Source organism: Struthio camelus, chromosome W, assembly GCF_040807025.1.
Source record: "Struthio camelus isolate bStrCam1 chromosome W, bStrCam1.hap1, whole genome shotgun sequence".
Classification (NCBI taxonomy): Eukaryota; Metazoa; Chordata; class Aves; order Struthioniformes; family Struthionidae; genus Struthio; species Struthio camelus.
The window spans coordinates 8,433,341-8,457,248 of record NC_090981.1 but is presented as its reverse complement, the minus strand read 5'-3'; the positions used below and the strand labels follow the sequence as shown (position 1 = coordinate 8,457,248).

The 23,908-nt window shown below is 39.7% G+C and overlaps 1 protein-coding gene across 10 annotated transcripts in view; it reads left to right on the top strand.

The window, feature by feature from the left end:
* LOC104143993 (protein Hook homolog 3) overlaps positions 1-23,908 on the top strand; it is a 102,929-nt gene that overhangs the window by 59,136 nt on the left and 19,885 nt on the right. For 5 of the 10 annotated variants that reach the window (XM_068925038.1, XM_068925037.1, XM_068925034.1 and 2 more), the window contains exons 7-16: positions 1,447-1,509; positions 2,984-3,067; positions 4,310-4,473; positions 6,463-6,603; positions 7,664-7,865; positions 10,165-10,275; positions 11,583-11,670; positions 12,322-12,391; positions 18,778-18,918; positions 20,490-20,577. In XM_068925038.1, coding sequence (XP_068781139.1) covers positions 1,447-1,509; positions 2,984-3,067; positions 4,310-4,473; positions 6,463-6,603; positions 7,664-7,865; positions 10,165-10,275; positions 11,583-11,670; positions 12,322-12,391; positions 18,778-18,918; positions 20,490-20,577 — 1,152 coding nt within the window. Of the gene's footprint in view, positions 1-1,446; positions 1,510-2,983; positions 3,068-4,309; positions 4,474-6,462; positions 6,604-7,663; positions 7,866-10,164; positions 10,276-11,582; positions 11,671-12,321; positions 12,392-18,738; positions 18,919-20,489; positions 20,578-23,908 lie in introns of all 10 variants that reach the window. The other 5 variants (XM_068925035.1, XM_068925033.1, XM_068925031.1 and 2 more) reach the window with 1 other exon arrangement.

The window sequence follows — 23,908 nt, the reverse complement described above, 5'->3', positions numbered from 1 at the left end:
GATAGCAGTATGATACTCTGAAACCTTGACTGTAAATTCAATACAGGTTTGCAATGCTACTATATGCAATAATGAAAAAGACATGTGACTTTTGTAGATATGCCAGTTCTGAGGCTAGGGACTTTCTAAAGCATCTGGGCTCTGTATATGGAATGCTTCATTTCCAAGTAGCTTGTCATCATAGAAATGTAGGCAAAAATTGAAGGAATTCAATGGTTAGCAACAAATATGGTCAGGACCTGGAGGAACTTTTGAGAAGAGATTAGATGAAATTTAAATATTTAGTACTTGGCTAAATCCCTATTAAGGAGTGGAGGAAAGGAAGAGAAATATAAGCATATAAATATTTGAATGGTGTAAATGTAAAATACAAGGAGAGTTTTGGTTTTTTTGTAAGTAGTAGTAGAAACAGAAGGGATGGAGAGAAAAGGAAAGTTTGTACTGTGTATCACAAGAACTTTGGCGGTGAAATGGAATGCAAGCACTGGCTTCTAGAGGGCATTAATGGAAGCCCTGCCCTGTCTCTGGAGAGAGTAACTGGACTGGACAGTAAGCCTAGAGAATTACATTGAGGGGAAGAATATTGGCCTGGTTTTGGTTAGGATAGGTGACTGGGTTAATTCCTAACTTTCATGAGTCAGTAGGAGAAACTCATAAAACATTTGGTGTGTTGAAACTATCACAGAAATAAGCAGCACAGGTTTGTAATGCTTCTTTTTGAGTTAGTAGCAACATATCTGCAATATATATATTTAATGTTAATTTCACCTTAATTTGTTTGCTGGGAGAGGGGGGTCTTTTGATCTTAAAAATTTTGTAACATTTAAATTTATTTTTAGCCATTTACCTGGTATAGTTGATCAGTGGGTGAGGTTCCTGAAAGAAAACTTTTTTTTTCCCAATAAGCATGTCAGTCAATCTGGGGCTTTCTAAGGATTGTAATATTTATTTCAAAAATACTCATTCTAGAGTATAACTTTTTAATCTGCAAATTCTAGACAAATCTGGAGGTTACAGAGGTTTCACAAATTAATAATAATATCAGCTCTCAAAATGGGGAAAGATGAAAACCACTGCCAGAGAACAATTCAAGACCTATCTTGCGTGCCATATTAATAGCTGCTACCAGTTTAATGCTGCTTCAGTACAGTGCTCTGCAAAGGATACTATAGCTTTCATGATAGATAATGAATGTGCTTTTTCAGAAGAGAGGATGACTATGTAAGTAATATTTTTCATACTCCTTTAGGTATTATAAATTCTGAAGATATCTTTCTATAATTCTTTTTTAATATACCACATATAAAAATGAAGTGAAAAATGTTATTGTCATCTGAAAAAAAGCTTTCCTAAAAGTTAAGATCAACCTTTTTTTTCATCGAAACTTAGCTTTTAATATACAAATAAATCTTATACTTTTTCTAATCCAATGTAATCTAATTGCAGTTGATGAGTAAAGAGTCTCCAGTCTCTGTTGGAAACGATGTTTACGTTGACCTTGATCGTCAGGTATCTAAGGCTGCATGTTTCTGTTTCTTTAATCACAGGAAATCAGTGCCTAATCATTCCAGTTTATTGTTAAGCAGTCTACCTTTTTTATTGTGGGAGAATTTTGTGGGAAATTCAAATAATGGATAGAAAACAAAACTTGACTATTTTTTTCTTTAAGACCTTTTGTTTTGAAAAATAACTAAAAATTTGTAACTGAATATATTTTATTGTCTTATATCAAGAAGCAGTACATGTATTTAAATAAAACCTTGGCATATAAAATTGAGTTAACCTGTTATGTGTGTTTACAAGGAAAAGAACTCTCTTTGGAAAATAAGATTAGCTATAAGATGTTATGATATAACAAAACTGAAGACCAATGGAAATCTTTGGCTAATGAGGAGGCAACAAAAGAGTTTGTAGTATTTATGAACTCTAAACAAAACTTTTTTGCCTTGTCTCACTTCCAAAGTCAATAAAAAGGCTTAGATGAGGCTAAAAAAATGCTTGAAGCAGTTTTGGTAACTGTTACAATGTTTTTAAGAAATTTTGAGAGAAAATCCTTCCCTGCCTGAAATATTTAGATAAAATTGTAAAAACTATTGTGTTTATATTTAGAGAGCATGATCTGATGCTAACACTGTCCTTTTATCTCATCAGTCTTTCTCTAAAGCAGTAGAGGTATAGTGGTGTTTCCTGCATTGTTCCATCATGCTATGATGTTATCTGTGTAGAAGTACATAAATTCTGGTAGATGGAATTATTTTTTATGTCAGCCGTCCTTTGTAAACTTAAAAAATGAAAGATCCTGTTTGTGAAAAGTAGAAGGCCCATCTAAAATTTATCATGTGTAATAAAATATATATGTATGCATTAACTATGTACATATTTTATCAGAACAATTTTCTTTATTTCCCTAACTATATTCATACAGAAACTTGGAAGATATAAGTCTTTTAATTATTATAAATTTTAATTGTTATAAAATCCTCTAAAGAGATATAACTGAATGTTTGCACACTGCTTATAAGATTCCATTCCCTGTTGTTCAGTAAGAGTAGTTCCCAGTTATTCCTTGTATTCCACCTCTCAATCCTTCGTGTATTTGAAAAGATGATTAAAAACTGAAATCATGCATTCTTTGCATCCATAAAGAAAAGTGGTATTGATGATTTTTTTCAGTGTGCAGAGGCAATAGATTCTTCAGAACTAAGCTGTTTGGTTTTGGGCAGGGGCTTAGTTTACAGAATAAATGTGATTAATTTCAATGTTTTGTTTCAAGACCAAATATCACCTTCAGCTACATTTACCTTTGTTAGACAAACTAAACAATGATTACAGTTGCTCCTTTGTTTCATTGTAGAAGCAGAGTTGCTTCTCTTTCTTTCCAAAACTTCAATAAAACAGACTCTACAATCATATAATTCAGAATGTTGTTATATCATATATATAGAGAGATGATTATGAAACTAATGTTTGTTGTTTATGATAGTTGAAGAAAACTACAGAAGAATTAAATGAAGCCCTAGCAACAAAAGAAGAAATTGCCCAGAGATGTCATGAGTTAGATATGCAGGTAGGTCATCTTCAAATCGAGAAAGAAGTATGTTAATTCTTGGACAGCTGAAGAAAGGTAGTGTGAAAATCTAACTTTTTTATTAAAAAAAACCCCAAACCCTCAATAGCTGTTTCTTTACTCATGTTAGCAGAACAAAAAGTGCATGTCCCCTTGTATTGATGCAATGATGTCAGCATTAAGGTGATTGGTACTGATAAAGCTTTTTTCTTCAAGCAAGAAATGAACTGCATTGCTCAACTCATGAGTTACAGAAATCCTAGGAGGAGTTCTGCTGGTATAATGATTTCAGTAAAAAGTTACACCCCGATCAAAAGTTACTCTTGTCTATCAGCTATGCATATAATAAATTTTACTGTACACTGAGCATATCTGATCTGGAAGACATCAACAGACTAACCCAGAAGAGCCAATTCACTGAATTTCTATTTTGGAATGTAATTTGGCTTTTAGCCAAGCTTTTTAGCCAAGTTCAGTAACCATTGGAATTAATGAAGCCTCATGACTTGCTGATTTGTATTTGATGGTTGGTTGATTTTGGTGTGTTTGATGCAAGCTCTGATCAAAGCTTTTCCTTCTATTGGGATATTTATATTCCCTCTTTTCCCCTCCTACCTGCATGTTGATTGTATAGTGTCTAATAATATGAGCTCATGCTTCAGCCATTCTTTGAGTCACAGCACTTTGGGTTCCTTGCCCCACTGTCTGTTTTCACAAAGCTGGTAGAAATTTAATTACATTTAGGTCCTCTGTTCCTATTCCAAGTTTGTTTGCAATTGGCTATTGGATTCAAAAATTTCTTGGAAGGGCATGACCATGAGAGACTTGGATATTCTGTGTGATTGTATGAACACTGTTTCCTTTGGAAACCAGGTTAAAAAAACTTACTATGGGGTGCTAGGGTGTGGTCTCTTTTTTGTGTGTTTGAAAAGTAGGCAGACTTTTAATACAGTGAAGTAATCTTTGATAGCTAAGATATTTTTCTTTAGATGTTTCTGAGAAATATAGGTAAGAATGCTGCTTTCTATATGGTAAATCCTGTCCCTAATGCTGTAGTACATTGGTTACATCACATAGCAATTGAAAAAGTATTAAAGTCGCAACATGTTCCTGTGAAATACAGTTTTTGGAACTTGTATGTTTCCAGTTGTGGGTTGTGTTAATGTTTTGTTGCATGCACAAAAAAGTTGCTCTTTATAGCTGACAGCTCCATTATTCCAGTTTGTTCTTTTATTACAACAGGTTGCAGCACTTCAAGAGGAGAAGAGCAGTTTACTTGCTGAGAACCAGATTTTGATGGAACGTTTGAATCAGTCTGATTCTATAGAAGATCCCAACAGCCCTGCAGGTCGTAGGCACTTGCAGCTGCAGACCCAATTAGAACACCTCCAAGAAGAAACATTCAGGTAAAAAAGCCACAAGTGGGTAAACTGTTTGTAGTTGGCAGCCAACGTGACTTGTATGCTTTTGGTTCTATTGGCAATTATGCTAAATTATTATAATGGGTGGTATAATAACCATAGTAATGAAGTTTCTGTTATGATCTACCTGTTTATAAGCTCAGACTTTGAAAAATGTGTGTGGTTTTTTTAATGCTGAAATGATGCATGCACTCCCCCTCCCCTCCCCTCGAAGTTGTTTTGAAAGGTTTGTGTGCAGTCCTTCCTGTCATTTTTAAAAAAATCCACGAGGATGAAAGGTCGCCTTCACCCTCACCTTTTCATTCTTGTTCCTGTACTTTCCCTCTCCTTTGACTGAAACTAGTGTCTCTCTACACTTTTGTTTTTTTCTTCTTTCTGCTCTCTTTTCCTTTGCCCTTCTCTAATTCTGATGTCAACCTTCCTATAACCTTTTCTTACCTTTTGTGCTCACATTTTCCCATCCTTCTACTTTCTCTTGCCAAGCTTCTTTCCTCTGTCTTAGCTCTTCTCACTTTGTGTTCACACATGCCCCTCTCCCTCCTGTTTCTTGAAAAAGGTTCTGTACTTCTCCATCTTTCACTCAAGCTAATGCATATTTTCCTTGTCTCTATATATCTACACTGTAAAGAAATAGTATACTCATGTTTCTCTAAATTACCCTTATAACTCTCCTTAGACAGGATATTTGTCTTAATTATCTATCTGGAATGATTCCTACCACAATCTAATTACCACTTCTTGTTTATACTGAACAGGTGTTCTCTCTCCCTCCCTCCCTCAATTTCTGCACTGCCTGTAACTCTGGTACTTTCACCTTCCTCTATACCCTTTACATCAAGGTTTTGGAGACTTTTCTAACCCTTTCTCATCTGTCCACTGGGTCTCTGTCTTCCAATCCTCTTTTATCTCCTTTCTCCGCATTCTCCCTGTGTAAAGTTTAATGACAAATTGTCTGTCTTGTTACTCCTCCGGCTCTAGTAGACCAAACACAAAGTAGGTACAGCTTTGGTATGCAGCAGTTGTTTTGTGCAGTAGTTGTTTTCCCAACCTTCTATGTCCTTTGACTGTTCTGGTCTTATTATTGAAACCTTTGTCATTTTTGGCCTAAGCCTCCCATTGACCATCTCTTGTCTCCTTTCTCTTAGTCTCTTATTGGACTCCTTGAATTAAATGCTGCCATACATCTTTCTTGACTGCATCCCCTTTTCTGGGTATCTTTATTTTTTATTTTAATTTTGGATCAAATTCACAATGGCACTTTGCACTCTGTGCTGCCAAGTTGTCTTCTCCTCCACTCATTCACCATGTTTTGTCAAAGTTTCTCTTGATTATTCCCTTCACTCACTGCCAAATTCATGCAACTTTTCCTACATATATTGTATGAGACTTTCTTCTGTGCTCTTCAAACACTAGTCAAAAATATTTGGTTCTTCAGAGGTGCTGAATAGGCATAGCTTCTAAAAAAAAAAAGTCAGTGAGAGCTCTACAGTATTCAGAATGTCTGAAGATCAAGTCTGCCTGCCTAAATATTTTTGATAGTATAGGAGAGTTGGACAGCTGGACAAAATCCTGGGATAAATCCTAGGATAAAGATTTCATGTTCAAGCTTTCTATGCCCCAAGGGGGGAAGGGGAGTGAAAACTTCTGCAAGAAGTTCCATTGCTATCACAGAGAAAGCTCTGATTTTTTCCTTTCCAGTACAATTGACATGCGCATTTCCCTGTGACGTTCCAAAGTAGAAACATTGACATGAAATTGGAAGCATTAGAAAAGTGATCTGCTTCTATGCTTTTGAATAAGTGAGACATTTGAGAGCAAAACTCCATTCTGTGTGGTGTTGTGCATTGGACTGCTGTTTCCTTTTCACTGTGCATCAGAAGTCTATTTCTGGTGTTTCTAGAGAGGATGATGATGAAGAAAGGCAACAGTGGCTCAAGGTGAAAAATTACTTTCTGTTTTATTTCAATTGTACAGGTTGGAAGCTGCCAAAGATGACTATCGAATACGTTGTGAAGAACTAGAAAAGGAAATTGCAGAACTGAGACAACAGACTGCAGAGCTTAGTACGTTAGCAGAAGAGGCTCAGTCATTGAAGGATGAAATAGATGTACTCAGGTAAACTATGCTCCATTAGCTTTTGGGTTTTTTTTCTTTTTTTTAGAACATAATTAGTTTTAATCCAGAGTAAAATTCATATAATAAATTTAGGCTTCATTAGCTTTTGGCATAATGGTATTAAGATTGGATATGTATTAAAACACTTCTTAAGCGAGTGCTAAAAGCCACTCTGTGGCCATCAAAATGATAGTTCTAACTTTTGTGTCAAGCAGTCTGACATCAGATCACTAAGCACCAAAAAGTTTAGTTCAGCTGAATTAATTCTAGTGTCACACTGTTGGGTATGGCTGTGGGGATTCATTCTTTATTGTTAGCTTATAGGTTTTTGGTGTTTATAATTTTTTGTGAAAACTTTCAGAGGATATTTTCCTAATGTTGTTTGTTTTCCGTCAAGCTGTGAATTATTTAGGAGTCACATCACAATTCAAAGTGATGACCCAATATTGAGAAAACTCTTTCTGAATGTATTATAAACCGAGCCCTGTCTTGCTTTTTTGTTAAAAAGGATTCAGGCTCCAAAACTATTATGGTACTCCTGTGTGACCAAGTACAGACTGCCCGGGAAATGAATATAATAGTTGTTAACATCATCTGCCATTTCCATTTTTCCGAACAAGTTTATCCCTGGCTATCGTTTAAAAAAAAAAAAATAGAAAGTGAAGGGCAGAAAATATTACTTTTATCCTGGTAAAGCAGTGGCTTCTGAGGATGAATTTAGAGTTAGTTAGAAGGAAATGGGTTGGAATGTAGAGGTGTTAACATTTTTTTAAATTAATAATGGAAGCAGATGAGAAAATGAGAGCTGCATTAGGAAAAATGATACCATTCAAAAGCACTTCTGGTAGCAGCACTTTGGCTCAACTATCTGGGGCGGGGAGCAGACAACTCGGAAGCCAAGACATTTAGTAGTGTGAGGACGTTTGTGTCCTTGTGCTCCCCTTGATGTCTGGAAATGTTTTCTAAATTGAATTGTAACACTGAGGAAGCTTCATAACACTTGATTTTTAGTCTTCCAAGTACAGATTTGGTACAAATGTTCAATCTCTTGTCTTCCCAGGCATTCTTCTGACAAAGTGGCCAAGTTAGAAAGCCAGATAGAGTCATACAAAAAGAAATTGGAAGACCTGGGTGATTTGCGGCGGCAAGTGAAACTCTTAGAAGAGAAGAATACAGTGTACATGCAAAACACTGTGAGCCTGGAGGAAGAACTAAGGAAGGCCAATGCAGCACGTAGCCAGCTGGAGACATACAAGAGACAGGTGAGAACAGACATCTTTAGTGCAACAATTCTCTGCATTTCTCAACTTTTCCTCTTTGCAACATGGTTAATGCCTCAAAGTAAAAAAAAAAAAAAATCAACCAAACAAAGCCAGCTCCTTGCATTTGAGAGACTTCCTTGTTTTGTAAATACTTCTTTCTTCCTCCCTCCCCACACTGCTTATTGATCATTATGTCAAGTTGTGTTACTTTTGTCAATGAACAGTCTTACCTCTCAAAAAGTAACAGATTTTAACAGTTTTATCAAATTATTCCTAATTCAAGTTCAGTAGTGGAGCTAGAATTAGAGCCACTCTCTCAGAAATAGCATCCACTCTTCACTTAAAAATTTCCAGCAGTGGGGAATCCACCATAGCCTAGGTAAGTTTGGTAACTTTTTTTTTTTAAAGTTTCTAATCTAAATTTGTCCAGCTGTGGCTAGAAAATACACATCCTCCTTCCTCTATATCATTCTTGTTGCATATATGCACCAAGAAAAGTACTTTGTGCATCACCAGAGACCTCTGGAGTGGGAGGGCATCTGTTTATTTTCCATCTCCACTGAGAGGGATGTGACCATATTTCTATAAAGGTGGAAGATGCATGCTAATCTACTTTTTGTGTCTACGCTACATTGACCTGCCATCATTCTGAGATCCTTTTTGCAGGGCCAGCCTGAGCCTGGTTTATGAAAACAGTGACTTGTCTTTATTCTGACTTCCCTTAACCTCAAATGGTCACACTGCAGGAGTCCCTACATGTCAATCCACAGCAGAATTAAAAAAGATACAAAAACAGGCACCAAGAATATTATAAGCCCTGGAGCAATGTGCATCCCTCAAACTCAAAGGCTGTTTCCCTGCACCTGGCCATCTTGATAAATAGGTCAATTAGCTTGTACCTCCCTGGGCTAATTGTTAATACAGTCCAACTGATTTCACCAGAAAAAAAAACCCAAAACTTAATGAGGAAAAGGCTGAAGTAACATACAATCAAAGGGAAAAGGAAATATAAGAGGAGGCAATCTTTCATACACCATTAATATTGCATTTGCTCACAAAAGGAATAAGTCTCTCCTCTGAATAACAGAGTACCCATTACAATTGTGTTACTCCTGATATCTGCATCTGATCTGCTTATTTCAACAATGATACAGGTTTTGGAGGGGGAAGCTTTGTTGTTTGTGTCTCAGCTGTGCAGCTGCAAAGAACTCCACCTTTTCTCCCTCATTCCCTGTGTTTTATGGATGAGATTTTACAACTGAGGAGCTGTTGTGTTGTACAGAACTTTACTGCTAACTGAGACTGGAATAAAGCCCAGGCCTCATCTGGCAGACGTTTCCTTCACTTAACCGTGCTGTCTCAGAACAAACACACTAAGTCTGTTTGCCTTCAGTGTCTGTAAGTTGAGCTCCTCTTGAACGTGCCTTTGAGAGCCACACATAAATGAAGACAGTATAAATATGAAATGTCACAAACAAATTAGTTTCCAGGAGTCCTAATTCTGTGTCCTGCTATAATAATTAATTATATATCTTTAGCTGAGTCTTCATTCAGCTTATGTGTTTCCAGCTCAATCTTTGGTCAGTTTACTTGCTTTCATGCTCTGTGTTATGTTATTAACGTTCTGGGATTTAGCCTACATTAGTAAAGGCTGAGAGCTTTGAAAAGGCAAGGCTTTGCAGAGTTGTCTTGTGCTCACTGATATTTTCTGCTATGCTTTCAGACTTCTTTTTTTAATTTAAAAGCTCTTTGCTAACTTACAGCTTGAAAAATGTCTATGAGATTTTGTTAGGAACATATTGCCTCTTGAAATAAAGAAAAATGATTATGAGCCTGCAGCTGAATCTTCATATTTGTGTATTAAACAATAACAAATATCTAAGCACAAGAAAATTTATATAATTGCATGAGTGAGGCTTGTGAAAAAAGATGAAAAAAGGTTTCTTGAGAGTTTTTTCTTTTCCTAGGCTTCTCTGAAAGTAGAAGGATTATTCTACTTTTCCTAAGCATTTTGGTTCATAGGATTATATAACTTTTCCTGTAGACCTCACTTGTATGTAAATTTTTGAAGATACTTTACATCTTTTTTGTTGTTTCTTTTATTTGTGCTAAGGCCTAGTATTTGAATATTTTAGGTTATACTGAAACGTATAACAATTGATGAAAACGTTTTAGAATGTCCTGTAGGTAAATATTTCACTTTTTTGTCTCGTGCTGCATGGTAATTAACTACTTTCTTTCATATGCTTTGCTTTAATATTAATAATTGCAGACAAATTACTGCTTCTTGCTCTCACAGGCAGTTGAACTACAAAACAAATTATCTGAAGAATCCAAGAAAGCTGATAAATTAGATTATGAATGCAAACGGCTGAAAGAAAAAGTAGACAGCCTCCAAAAAGAAAAAGATGTAAGTTTCAAGATATTATTTTTCTGGTAGTAGTGAAATCAATATTTTGTCCTTTATTATACAGTGATATGATGATCAAAATAAGCTTTTACAGCAAGCTTTTTAAATTAGTAAGGGATTTTTTTTCCACTTAAATTGTTTTAATGTTTGTGTGCAAATATATTTTAAAATTTAATGACTATATAGCATGGGATAAAGTGACTGTATTAAAATATATGCAACAAATTTTCAAGAGGAAAAGTCCTCACATATAGTGTCCGAAGTTGTTTCTTGACCATTCACCATGAAAAGGATAATAAATGCCAAAGGTAATTGTAATGTATTCTGAAAAACTATTTAAAGTAGGGTTTTTATAATACCTCCCTAGAACTAAACTCAGAAGTTTAGTTCTCAGAAGCAAGAGGTTTAGGAATCTTGTAGAAGGATGTGTCCTCTGTTGTGATTTCCCCCTTCTCTTATGACAGCTCATCACTGATTTAGCTTCTGGTGTCATCATGGATATGCAGGGTGGATACCAGTATATTCCCTTCCTCTCAAAACCACCAGCAGCACATGACAGAGGTTGATTGCTCTATCCTCTCTTGCCAAGAATGATCCTCCATGTTTCTCCTGAATACTCTTGTTTCTTCAACAATTGGTTTCTGTTTGTTGGCTTTTTTGGGTCTGTATGTTGGCACTTTAAAGTACCACATGAAACATGTCCAACACTTTCAGTTAGCAATTTCTCAGGCTTGTTTGAGGTGTAAGTTTTTCTTTCCATCAATCAGAATCTTTGTAGACACTTCCCTGAAGATGATACCCTATTTCCTGTCTAATCTTATAATAAATTTCTAGGTCTTGCACTTAGCATTTGAGCTGAAAATTCTCAGTTATATTTTGCTCATAGGTCTTTGATTTTTGTACATTGTCAGATTTTGCTAATTACTATGGGTATCTGTCCTCGTCATCGCTTTCTTCTGCTCCTCACTCTCAAATTGGAATTGAGAGGATTATACTGTTTGCTATCTGGTACCAGAAGTTTATGTATGTCATGAATATCTTGATTTTTGTAAGCTTATAGTCTGGTATCTTTACCCCAACAAGTGTACTATGCAGCAGCAAGCCTTCTCAAAGAACCACTGTTTCTGGGAAGCAGTTGATCTTTATTCTGTTATGAAATGAGTTGAGATGCTTTGATATAAAAATCATCTATCTCTTGAGTTACATATAAATTCTTTTTCAAGTGTTGATGCTGTGCCTTATGGCAACCTGTTTAGTGTTAAGGATGGATTTATAGTGCCAAGACTAATATTGTTCTAATTATTCAGAGATTAAGAGCAGAAAGAGATTCTTTAAAAGAAACTATTGAAGAGCTCCGATGTGTACAAGCACAGGAGGGTCAGCTCGCCACTACAGGTAAGGGACAAATAAGGAGATTAAATGCATCTCTTCTAAAGTGCACAAAGGTCTTCTGGAGAATACTGGATATGTTTTAATTTAGCAGATAATAAACTTAAATTCATCTAAGCTCAAAAACTTTTGATATGACTGTCTTTTCAAATGCTTGTGAACTCATGAAACTTTCAGTTTGAGTGAAATTTTTCATGTTTAGTCTCTTCCCAAATATGGTATTTTTAGAAAATGTCCCATGTTGTGTGTCCCCCCCGCAAAATTTGATTTCTGAATAGTCATGCTCAATATCTCTCTCATCTCCAAAGAATATTATGTAATGATTTCTTGATGTGTACATGAAGGTTCATATGCTGCAATTTTTTCCATGTGTTATGTTGCACAGCTTTTCAATTCTTATGTAAACCAATCAGTAGATCATACACCATAAAATCACTTATTAGAACATGTGAAAAAAGGAACAGTGATTGTTCTCCAAATAGTGTTGTGCTTGTCTTTCCTTCTTGCTAGAGGTCTGACATTTGTATTATTTCCCATTTACTCAAGAGCATTATTCTAAAACTATAAACTTGTAGAACAAAGTTTATTCCTGGTCTTGTAAAGCAAAGTTACTGTTCTTCCTGCTAAACTTTTTATTTATTTCTTTTCCTGACACAGCATTGATGCTCCTGGGAAGCCAGGAACCTTCAGACAGTCTAGCAGTGGAAATTGTTACTCCTGAAATCAAGTAAGTTAACTCATGTTTTTATTTTGCCTAACCCTTAGAATATGCACATAAATGACTATTCCCATCTGGTTTTCAGTGTTTGAAAATTTCTAAGATTCATGTTTGTTCTTCTCCTTCCCTTTGGATTTCCATACAACACTATCCCTTATGCTTTAGGACAAGATTCACTTGACTTCTCTCAAGTTTGTCTTCTTTTTTCCAAAGAAGGAGAAACAAAAAACCCATCATCCTCAAATTGGGTCTCTCTTCCTGCAAATAATTCATAGCACTGCAACTTTTTATGTGCATTAACAGACAAAAATGTTTGTAACAATGGGATATGTTGTTGTATAAGGAAAAAAACATTAAAATTGTCAAAATGAAGAATAGATTTTAAAATGCATTTATATCTTAGCATTAGAAAAACCATGCACTATTAGAAAGAGAGAGAAGAGACAGGACTAAAAATCACTGTGGCTTAAGATAATGCAATCTGTGTTTAGCCTTGCCAGAGTGCCTGTGTGACCGCAAGGTGGGAAAGGGAGGGTTGGATACCGGCAGAGACACTCAAGGTTCATGAGGGGTTAAACAGGATAGATTTAATAAAGGACTTACTTACACTCCAAGCTGCACGGGGAGCCCCGGGAACTGCACGAAGGGGTTGCTGATGGGAGGCTGCTGGATGCACAGGTCAGACACCCAGGCAGGACTCAACTCGTTGTATCCTAAGGGCCCCTTTTATCTACTAGAGCTATTTCCTTATCTCAGCTCTGCTAACTGTGAGAAGCTACTGTCCAGGAAGCAGCTAGACATTGTTGACAAAACAGAATATGCATGCCTGGCCCTGATGGGAATTCGGTCAGTGTGTAGTTTCACATGCTGGGGCTGCTACCACATACTCTGCCAGTCACTGACTCCTCACCAGATCTCCCGCAGGTGTTCTCACTACACTCCACCCCCGACTGACTGAGACGTGATATTGGTGCCACCAGTGTGTGGACAAGGTTCAGATAAGCCTTTCTGGTATTAGCCTAACTAACAGCTAAGGTGTACAAGCAACTAATTCATAGTGAATATATGTAGTAAATTATAACATATATGCACACAAAACTAATCAGCCCAGAAGACCAAGAGTATAACGTGTTTTCCCCATAGTCCTAAATTCGACAGTCATGATGACAGTCACTCCCAGGAGTTGTCCCACACTGATTCTTCAGACTTTACATCGTGTAGTCCTTGAAGTAGGCCCTTTATCTTGTGGACGCTGGATTCGCTGTGTTCACCGCAGTTCCGTTGGTGTCCCAACTACTGTTCGTGTACAGGGCTGGGATGGAGAGCCGCAGTGTCGTGGCTCCGCTCGGCATATTCATCAGGTCTCGGTTCTCTGGATGAGAGTCTCCTAGAGGGGACATAGACTGGGAGGCTTTCTTCTTTGATTAGTACCAGGTGGGTGTCTCCTGGCCCATCAGGAATGATTTCCCCTTCCGACTGTCCGGGTCTAGTCAGATCATGCACCCGCACAGCATGCCCTGGAGACCCAAAAGCGCCTGGTTGCTGGGTGGGCTGTAAGGAATCTACTCCCTGGATAGTGGGGACCCCTGTCTGCTCACATATCAGTTGAGCTATTTGGTCTCCCTGTATACATCACAGGGGTTGGGATCCGGTGTAATGGATCACAACCTTCACCTCCTCAAGGTAGTTTGAGTCAATGACCCCTGCAATGATGTCTACCTCTCCAGACAGCTAAACTATTGCAGGGCGCCATGCGACCGTAATACCCTTGAGGTATGGCGACGGCCAACCCCATACTCACAAGATGACAGCTCTCCGGTTCTAGGGTTATTTCTTTGCGTGGCAATCGCAGACCCAACCCTGCACTCCCAAGTGTGGCTCGCATGGGGAGGCAGGCTTGGGGGGTGCAGCCGTTGCACTCTAAGCACACACTCCATGGATTCCCCTTTGAAACGAGCACACAGGGTAGAGCCATTCAGTGGGCAGTCACTGAGGCAGGTGATTGACTGACGAATGTTTTTGCTCCAACTCGTGAGGGTACCAGTAGGGGACAACTTGCACACCTGCTCTTTGAGCAGCCTGTTCATTTGCTCTATCAATCCTGCCCTTTGCGGATGGTAGGGTATGTATGTGATATGTCCAGGCTATTCCTCACTCTCCAGCCCAATCTTGAATGTCATTCCCTGTAAAATGAGTGCCCTGATCACTTTGGATTTCCACTGGGGAACCATATAACCCAATCAAGTCTTCATATGCCTTAATGGTGTGATCCTGGGTAGCTGTGACACAAAAGTGGGTGTACAATAGACCAGAGCAGGCATCTACAGTGGTCAGGACGTATCTGTGCTGCTGGCTCTCTGGTAAGGGTCCAATAGACTCAGTTTGTCACTCCTCCCCAGGCTTTTGTCCTCTGCAGATATAATGCTTTTTGGTCTGCAACTGCTGCAGAGCTAAGCAGGTACAACGGGGGCAATGCTGCCTGGCCCTTTTTTGTGCTGCTATGGTGGTGTGAAGATCTCGTTCGCTAGCTGATTGAGTGGCCCTATCTCCACCCAGATGGCTGCTTCTATGGTGAATCCAATCTGCTAACTCAGGGGCAATAATCACACTAACTGCTGCCATAGCGTCTACCTCACCATTGTACTTGGTTTCCTCGGGATTACTAGTTGCATGGGCATCCACATGCCTTATGGCAATTTGACATTGAGTGCAGGCTTCCCAGATACTAGGCCATAGGGGCTGTCCCCATATTGGCTTGCCGTGGATAGCCCATCCCAATGTATACCATGCTGCCATCCATACAGTAAGACTCTTGTACACTGCCCAACTCTCAGTGTATATGACTAGAGGCCCTTCATTCTCGGTGAACACTAGATAGACTGCCCAAAGTTCAGCCCACTGGCTTGATAGTCCCAGGCCAGTCTCATACAGAATCTCTTTGACAGTGGGATTGAAGGCCACGGCTTGTCACCACCTCTCTGCCCCTTTGTATGAGGCTGAGCCATCAGTGAACCATGTGCATTCTTGCTGCTCCGCTGTCAGCTGATTGTACAGGGGGGATTCTATGCATGGAGATTCTGGGGCTGTGGCTAGAGGGCTATGCTGCCAAGTATCCTTGGGGGTAATTCCTCAAAGGTGACAGCCCCTAAGAGACGAGTGTGAGCATCTGTGATGCCTGGTTTAGAGGCCTTCATGCGTAGATGCAGATAATACTTCCACTTCCACAAAATTTGGACCTATGCAGTACCACTTCTAGCTAGTGGTCCTTCATCTTGGATCCATCTCATGGGCAAAGGAGTTGGCACTACTGCTGGATCTGGACCTGTGATAGCTTCTGTTTGTTGAAGAGCCAAGACTACAGCCAGTATCTGCTGTTCCATCAGAGTGTATCGTTCAGCTGAACCCCGTAATGTTTTGGACCAGTATCTGAAGCTAAGCAGGTGTAACGGGGGCAACGCTGCCTGGCCCCTGTTTGTGCCGCTGGCAGTTCTCCCCCTGTGCACGCTGCCGGTGGGACAGTGGGTGTCGCGGGTCCCCCCTGCGCTCCCCAGGCTGCTCGCCGCGCTCCCCCACCCCCAGGGGCTGCGTGCGCTGCTCCGGCTGGAGCTGCAGCCACCGTTGGAGCAGCTCTGCGCTGGGTTCGCCGTCCACCTCCCCCGACGGCATGCCGCTCGCCGCAGGTCTCGGAACACAGAGCCGCGACTCGCCCTTTCTTTGTGGTTCACGTTTACCCGCCTGTTTCCCAGCTGCCCACCTCTGCTAACAGAGGACGCCTCTGCTACCCGAGAGAGCAGCGCTGCGGCCTCCCCCACTGTGCCCGGCCCCCCAATCACAGGTAGCACCATCGCTTTAAGATGCAGGGGGGCGGGTGGTTCGCAGCACCCTACTCCAGATGGTTTTGCTCATGGGGATCTGATCTGGTCCGGTAAGCTCAGGGGAGTAAATTCCGGACAGCATTCCTGATTGCCGCAGCCGGTTCATTCCTGCCGCGATAGCGGTCCACCCGGTGAGCCCGTCATCGATGTCTGCGGCAGTCGGCCAGGTTAACTGCGCCGCACCCAGCACCCACTCCATTAGGGAGGGGGGAACATTTTGGCTTTACTACTGCGGGGTATGGAGGGTGTCGCGCAGCCTGGGATCCTGGGGCAGGGCCCCCGTCCCATCGAGCTCCCCTCTAGTAAAATAAACCGCAACCGCCCCATCATCCCGCAGCCTCAACAGCCACTCTAACAACCCTTCATGGGGCTGCTGCTGGTAGCGCCCCTGCACATCCTGCAGCTCTGACGCTTTAAAATCACGAGTAGTTGTGGTCCCTTGCAGATTGCGCTGCCACTGGCCAGGTAGCTGCCTCCCCCTCATGCTCGGTGTCTGACTCCGAGCTGAGGGGCTCATCAGGACCCCAGACGTTGCCATCCCAAGTTTCCAGATCCCCATCTGCTTTTTGCACCAGTGCCCACACTGCCAGGGACGGACATCTCATCACCCCGCCCTGTCACCACTGGCGATTTGCAATGCGGGTGGCCACAATGCACACTGGTGCTCCATCTTCTCGGCTTGACCCATGGTTGCAGTTGTGACCTCCTGGGACAGCTGGCGAGCCTCCTTAGCGGCTTCGAGACCGCTTTCCACCTGCCCGTTTCGCTGGTGCTGCGTCAGCAACGCCTCGTCTGGGGTGCGGAGCGCAGTCAGCGAGACCCACCCCAGATCCCCCGCTGCCTTTCGCACCACCAGCCCTGCTTTCTCCAGCCGGAGCTTGGAGACCAGTTCCACGAGCCGCTCTGGGGATCCCCCTGGCTCACTCTCTAGCTCCGGCCACGCTGTGGGGGCAACCTGCCCCGCCAGCTCATGAGCCGTGGGTGCCCATTGACCCATAGCAGGCCACCTGGGAACACGGCTCCCTGCCTCCCCCTTGTCCTCTCACCCCCAAAGAGGCATCTCCGCACCAGTATCCTGCCGGCTACGCCAAATGTGACTGCAAGGCGGGCAAGGGAGGGTCGGATCCCAGCGGAGAGAGGCACTCAAGGTTCGTGAGGGGTTAAATGGGATAGATTTAATGAAGGACTTGCACTCCAAACTGTGCAGGGAGCCCCAGGAACCGCGCAGAGGGGTTGCTGATGGGAGGCTGCTGGAGGCATGGGTCGGACGCTCAGGCAGGACTTGACTCATTGTATCCTAAGGGCCCCTTAAATCTACTAGAGCTATTTCCTTATCTCAGCTGTGCTAACCTTGAGTAGCTACTGTCTGGGAAGCAGCTAGACATTGCTGACAGAACAGAACATGCATGCCTGGCCCTGACGGGAATCTGGTCAGTGTGTAGTTTCACACGCTGGGGCTGCTACCACGTACTCTGCCAGTCACTGACTCCTCGCCAGGTCTCCCGCAGGTGTTCTCACTACAGCCTAGTATTACTGTAACTTGAAATTGAAGTCATTAAGGGACACTCACATCTCAGAAATCTGCAAGCTCTTTAGGAGTTAATTTTTTCATCTACAAATGTTGATACAATTATTTCAACATTTGGAAAGCTGCATATGGGATTGAGAAACTTTTTAGAGTAGTAAAAGGAGATCTTGCTAGGTAAGTAATAACAGAAGAGAGTTGTTTCTCTTGCAGCTGCATTGCTGTGCATTGCTACAAAAGTAGTTCCTTTCAATTTTGTTCAAGAGCAGTGGAGGAGAGTAATGCTTTGACGCAATATTGCAAAAGTAGCGGGTTGTTGCATGAACCTTCAAATGATTTGCATAGGCAAGAACAGGATCCTAAATGCTGTTGGAGGCCTCTGTCACTGGTGGAAGGGGGCTCCTACACATGGGAACAGCTGCTGCAGCTCTTCTGTCTTCTCCGTGACAACAGAGCCTGGGTCTCTCAACTGTAAGCTAGCAAAGGGAGTATCTGGCTATTCAGACAAGATTTTCCTTTCCCCATCCCATAGAGAAGAATTGCAGACTTGATGAAAGTGTTTCTTTCACAAGGTGGATTCGGTCTATGGGCTGTCAATTGGGCTTAGTCTAAATAGACAAGTTAAGTGATACTCATTGAGTGGGGACACACCAAGAGGAAGGAAGTGACTTGACCAGGTTCATTCAGTAGTTCAGTGATAGTTAAGGTTACAGACTGTATGCCTTGATACCCAGCTCTGTGTTCTACCCATCACTCTGTCTGACCTTGCTCTCAGATCTAATCCGGGCCCTCAGGCAATGTTCCTCTGCTGTGTTTTGTACAATTGCAGGTTCTTTAATCAAGTTTGAATTTGGGTATCTAGAGAGTTGGTTGTTGTTTCCTCTCTTTCTAAAACTGGTAAAAGATCTTTATGTTATCTTTACACCTCCTGTGGTAGATTCTTTTGTTCTTTATAGAGAATGGCAAGCTGCTTCTAGCAGATTTTATTTGTTTAGGGAGAAACTCATTCGCCTTCAGCATGAGAACAAGATGTTAAAGCTGAACCAGGAAGGTTCTGACAATGAAAAGATCGCCTTGTTACAGAGTCTACTTGATGATACAAATTTACGGAAGAATGAATTGGAGACAGAGAATAGGTAAGGAAGTATTGTTCTCTGTTCCAGTGACTTTTCTAACAATGCTGTACACTTGTCTTAGCAGACTGTGGTCAGGGCCAAGTTCCTTAGGTCAAAAAATGTGGTTAGCCCTATCAAAAAGTAGCTCAACCAGCCTGTGAGTCTACTCAGTCTTTCAGTGCTGTTCCAATATCCACAGCCTCCAGTGTGGGCTGAAGAATTCTGTAATAGATTGCAAGTGGAATGATGCAAAGGATCCCAGCAGGAACCATGTATTTCTTCAGATTCTCCTTCTGCAAAGCAAGTATAACAAAAAGAATTCCTTATCTTCCCTACTACCTATTCATTCCCTGTACATTTTTCCATCTTCCCTTCTGTTTCCTATTTTGTTCTTTAAAAATACATTGGCAGGTGTTAGAGCTGCTGTCAAGATGATCTAGATTTTGTAAAAAATGAGTATTTTATGAAAGTTTAGGGTGATAATTTTTTTTCCATGATTCTATCTACTGAATTTTCTCTTACTGTAGTATGCAGTAGGTTTCAGCTGTCTTGCTTCACCCACAGAATACTGTGACCAGTGAGGACAAAGTCAGCAGGCAGAATCTTAGATGCAATTGTGTTGACTGTAGAGTTAGAAAGAGATTGGTATCAGCTGCTGCTTCATTGCTGTGTTTGTGTTCATTCAATGGACAAACATTTGCCCCTATAGTAATTTGGACACATGTTCTATCAAAAACAGATTAGATGTCTCCCATCCACAGCTAAAGGACCCTAGCATCATGGACACTGTCAGTTCAGGATCCTACTGTATGTGACAGTACTGGGGTCTAGTAGTATTACACTGCTTCAAAAAATTAGCAGAGTAGTTTTGTGTTAAGGCTGCAGAGAAGTGAAAGAGGTATCTGTTTTTGTGTAAGAATTGGAAGGGGTAATGCTCAATAAATGCATAATGATCTCCCGATGGAAGGCAGACTGAAAGATGCACAGATGCATCTTGCAGAGTCAGCAGAAATAGGCATGTGTCTTGTGGAATGTGTCCTCTGACCTTTTGGTACCAAAACTCCAGTCTGATCATAACACAGTTAGATCTTTAACTTCATCCATTAGAATGGTCTTTAATATTAAACTTGCTTTGCTAAAAGATTAAAACCAGCATTTTTCCCTTAACCTGGAGATTCTGGATGTCCTGGATAATGGAAGGGGGAGGTTAAGTATAGTAACCTTAAACATTTTCAGTAATTTTTTCTTGTAGAAGGGAAAAGGAAGATGAGATGTCATGGTTTGTTTGCATAAGAGAAATAAGCTAGTAGCTCTCATGCAGTATAAATGACTATTAAAAATTTCTATCATGTCTGTCTAGAAATAAATTCTTACCAAGCATGTATCTATTCTCACTGTGCTGGAAGAGCATCAGAATTACAGGATATAATCTTAACTGCTGTACACTGTAACTGATGTTGTAAATTTTGAATAAACAAATAGTGGTGCATCTCTTGCATAGATGGCCTCATAATGCTGGACACTAAAAGTCTTGGATTTCATCGTGCAGTAATTCATTGTTTCTGAAAAGTAAAATTTTATCTATTTCTTAGGCTGATTAATCAGAGACTTCTAGAAGTACAGTCTCAGGTTGAAGAACTACAGAAATCTTTGCAGGAGCAAGATTCAAAAGCTGAAGATGTAAGTAGGAATGTATGTCAAACTTGTGTTCAAGTACTTATTATCCTACCCTTCAGCTTTACATAATATTTCCTACTTGTTACATCATGAAGAAATAATACAGATGGAGATTTCTGATAGCTTTTCATATTTGCTGTAATGGCCTTATATTTAAACTGTATTTCTCTCGATAAGAAATGTAAAATGAGATGTTTGTCTAGAATAAATATAAATATTATTTGTAGAAAAGGAATCAAATAGATTTTGTTCCCTTCAGTGTATCTGTTCCAGTAGTAAACTCAGCATTATTTAAAGTTCTGTAATTAGAATAGAGACATTTATAGGAAATTAAGGCTACATTAATTTTCCATTTCTTAGTAAAATATCCCAAGGTATTTTTGTTTACTGCTCTTCATGGAAGTAAAGACCTTTCTTGCCAGTGGAAACCCAGTAATTGCTGATATAAATGTGTATCTCTAATGCAAGATGCCATGCAAGCCAAAACTAAAAAAGTAAAATGAGCAGTCCTTTGACACAATGCAGTATTTTCAATCTCTGTATACCTAGATACTGTACATTTTAATATTTAAAATAAAGAAGTTGTGACAGAATTAATGTGGGAACACAACTTTCAGTCTTCCACTGAAAATTGTATTTGCTGCTTCCCATATTTGAGAGCAGAAGCTCTAGAACTATCTTGAAAGCAATGATTTTGGTCAGGGTCATATGTGTGTGCACGTCCTTTTAGATTTGAGTGTATTTCCTTGCTAACTTGTTACTTTCTCCTTTTGTGTTTATATTTTAACTGATTTAGATAAAACAATGAAAGTTTCTATTAGCTGTTTATTTTCATTTAAGAGTCTATTCAATTTAGCTTATCTTTTTCTTTTTCAGATTAAACTATACCAAAGTAAACCTACTAATAGGCTTCTTATTTAGAAAAACACTATTAATAAGTAACTTAGAATTTAATTCATTTTAAAATAGGTCTATACTATTGTGTGATTCCAAGATATTCTTTGCTGTCTTGGTTATAAGTCAAAAACAAATTTTTCAGGGTGATTAAAATCTGAATATACTGATTGCATGTTTTGTGGTAATCAGACTCAACAGAAGTCTAATCCTTGGCATCCTTAACAGGAGCACCACTTAATAGTGTTCAGTTGAGTGGAACCCTTTTTACTAACACTATCACTATCTTTTTGATGCAGGAAATCTTAGAAAGCGCAACCCAATTGATATTGATTCCGTTACGTCTGTGCAAAGGGCTGAGAACTCTTAGGGCTTCCTCAGAGGTGGAACAGCAGCCTAAGTCAGTCAGTCAGCTGAATCTCCACCTTTCACATGCTTTCATAAACGTTCCAGCCTTGTTAGCTCAGTGAGATCAGAGCACTGATATTTTGGTGTTGGCATGAAAAATAACACAAGTTCATTGGCATGCTGTCAGTCTCACAGAAAGAGGATCTTTTTTGCTCTCCTCTCTGGAAAGAAGAGCTGTGGGAGTTGAAGGCAAATCATGGCCCCACTGAAAATCAAGAGGAAAATCTCTGTTTATTTCAGTGGTCAGGATTTCACCCTGTCTTGGCAAGGAATGGATCTAAATATGCTTGAAATTAAGGATTAGTGAATACAGACAGAGGAGTTTTTAGGAGTTCCATTTGACAGGTCACATGTTTAATTGTAAGATTGCTGAATTTAACATTCTCCTGAAAATTTCTGATGATATTTCTTAAAACACACCTAGCCATTATATTTATGTACCAGAAAAAGAAACTTCAGTTTTATACAGTTTAGGAACCCAGAGAAAGCATTTATTGATAAGACAGGTAATTTTTTTTCCTCACGAGTTTTGTTATTTTCAGCATTTGACATATAAAACTTTGTTTTGTGATATAATTTTTGAGCAATGTGTTTATGAAAGTTATTCTCAGATGTGGAAAGTATTGTAAATAATCTCAGTCTAATCAAATGCAGCTTTATTTATTGTAATTTTAAATCTGTCCCTGTTTGAGGCTTTGGTTTAGACAGTGATTTAAGGTATGTTTACAGTGCACTTAAAGGACTGACTACAGCCCATGTAGGCATAATCTGAGCTGGCTTTGGGTTCTGCTAGTAGCAAAACCATGCTAGCACATGTTTTTACATGGAACTGTGCAGCCTGTTGTGGGTCCCAGGCAGAGTTGAAGCTCATGATGCAGCAGCTGCATTCCTAGCTTCAGTATAAGTTTGATCATACCAGCAGTGATATATAGGCACTACCCCTATGGGCCAATTTGTTCAGTTCTGAATATTGGCCTTCACTTACTCTTAAACAAGCAGAAGGGGAAATGTAGATTCACAGAATACTTTAAGTTGGAAGGTACCTCTAGAGGGCTGGATGTCTGGTCCATTCTCCTATTCAAATCAGGGACCAACTTCAAAGTTAGATCAAAATGCTGAGGGTCATCCTGAGCTATCCTTAAGCTATCCTTACAAGAATGATCCTTTAGAAACATGAGAAAAGGGATAAGATCAATTTAGGTTCACATGCTTCATCTGATTTTTCATTACTTTTCTGCAAGAGCGCACTGGAAACCTTATTTCTGTACATTTACAATATAAATGCAATTAACCTGGAAAACTGGAAGATCCTTTTCATGTTCAGTCCAGAAATGTGTGATTTTTTTTTTGATAAGTTGAAGTAGTTCTTTTGCCTTCCCAAAAAGCAGTAAACGTATTACCTTAACTATGCACTTCTGTTGCAAACTACTACTTACAAAGACCCAGGTGGGGAGACTGTTTTGAGTTCTATATTGTGAGTGCAGAATGAAAACAAAAATCTCTTCCCAAAAAGGGGACAGACTTTTTTCTTATGTTTGTATAAGCATGCAAGAAATTTCTAGCAAAAAAAGCTTTCTTTCCTTAGTTTCTTTTGAAATAGAGGAAAGATATCAATTAAATATTGGGGAGAAAATTTGTGTTTTGGTTTTGTTTTTTAACCACCCCATAAATATTTTTGTGGGGTTTCTTACATGCTTATTGTGATAATTAAGATTATGCCCCCTCTTATGTATATTGATGGATTAACTTTAATTATCTTATAATAAGTGACAGTGAATCAGTAGAATTTCTTAACATTTGGGAGAAAAAAACCCAAAATATCTGCTATGTGTCTGTGGCTTCATGAGGGAAATGTTTTCCTATTATGAATCATAGCTTTGAATAGGGCCAACTGTGAAATGAGCAGAAAATTAAGAGAAAGCTCTTTAAAAAATCCCAATAAATTTTATATATTGTTGTTCCTGTTCAGGTACAGCAATAATAGAGATAACTTGTTAGTAACAGTAGGTTCATAAATGTGACTTTGAAGTTA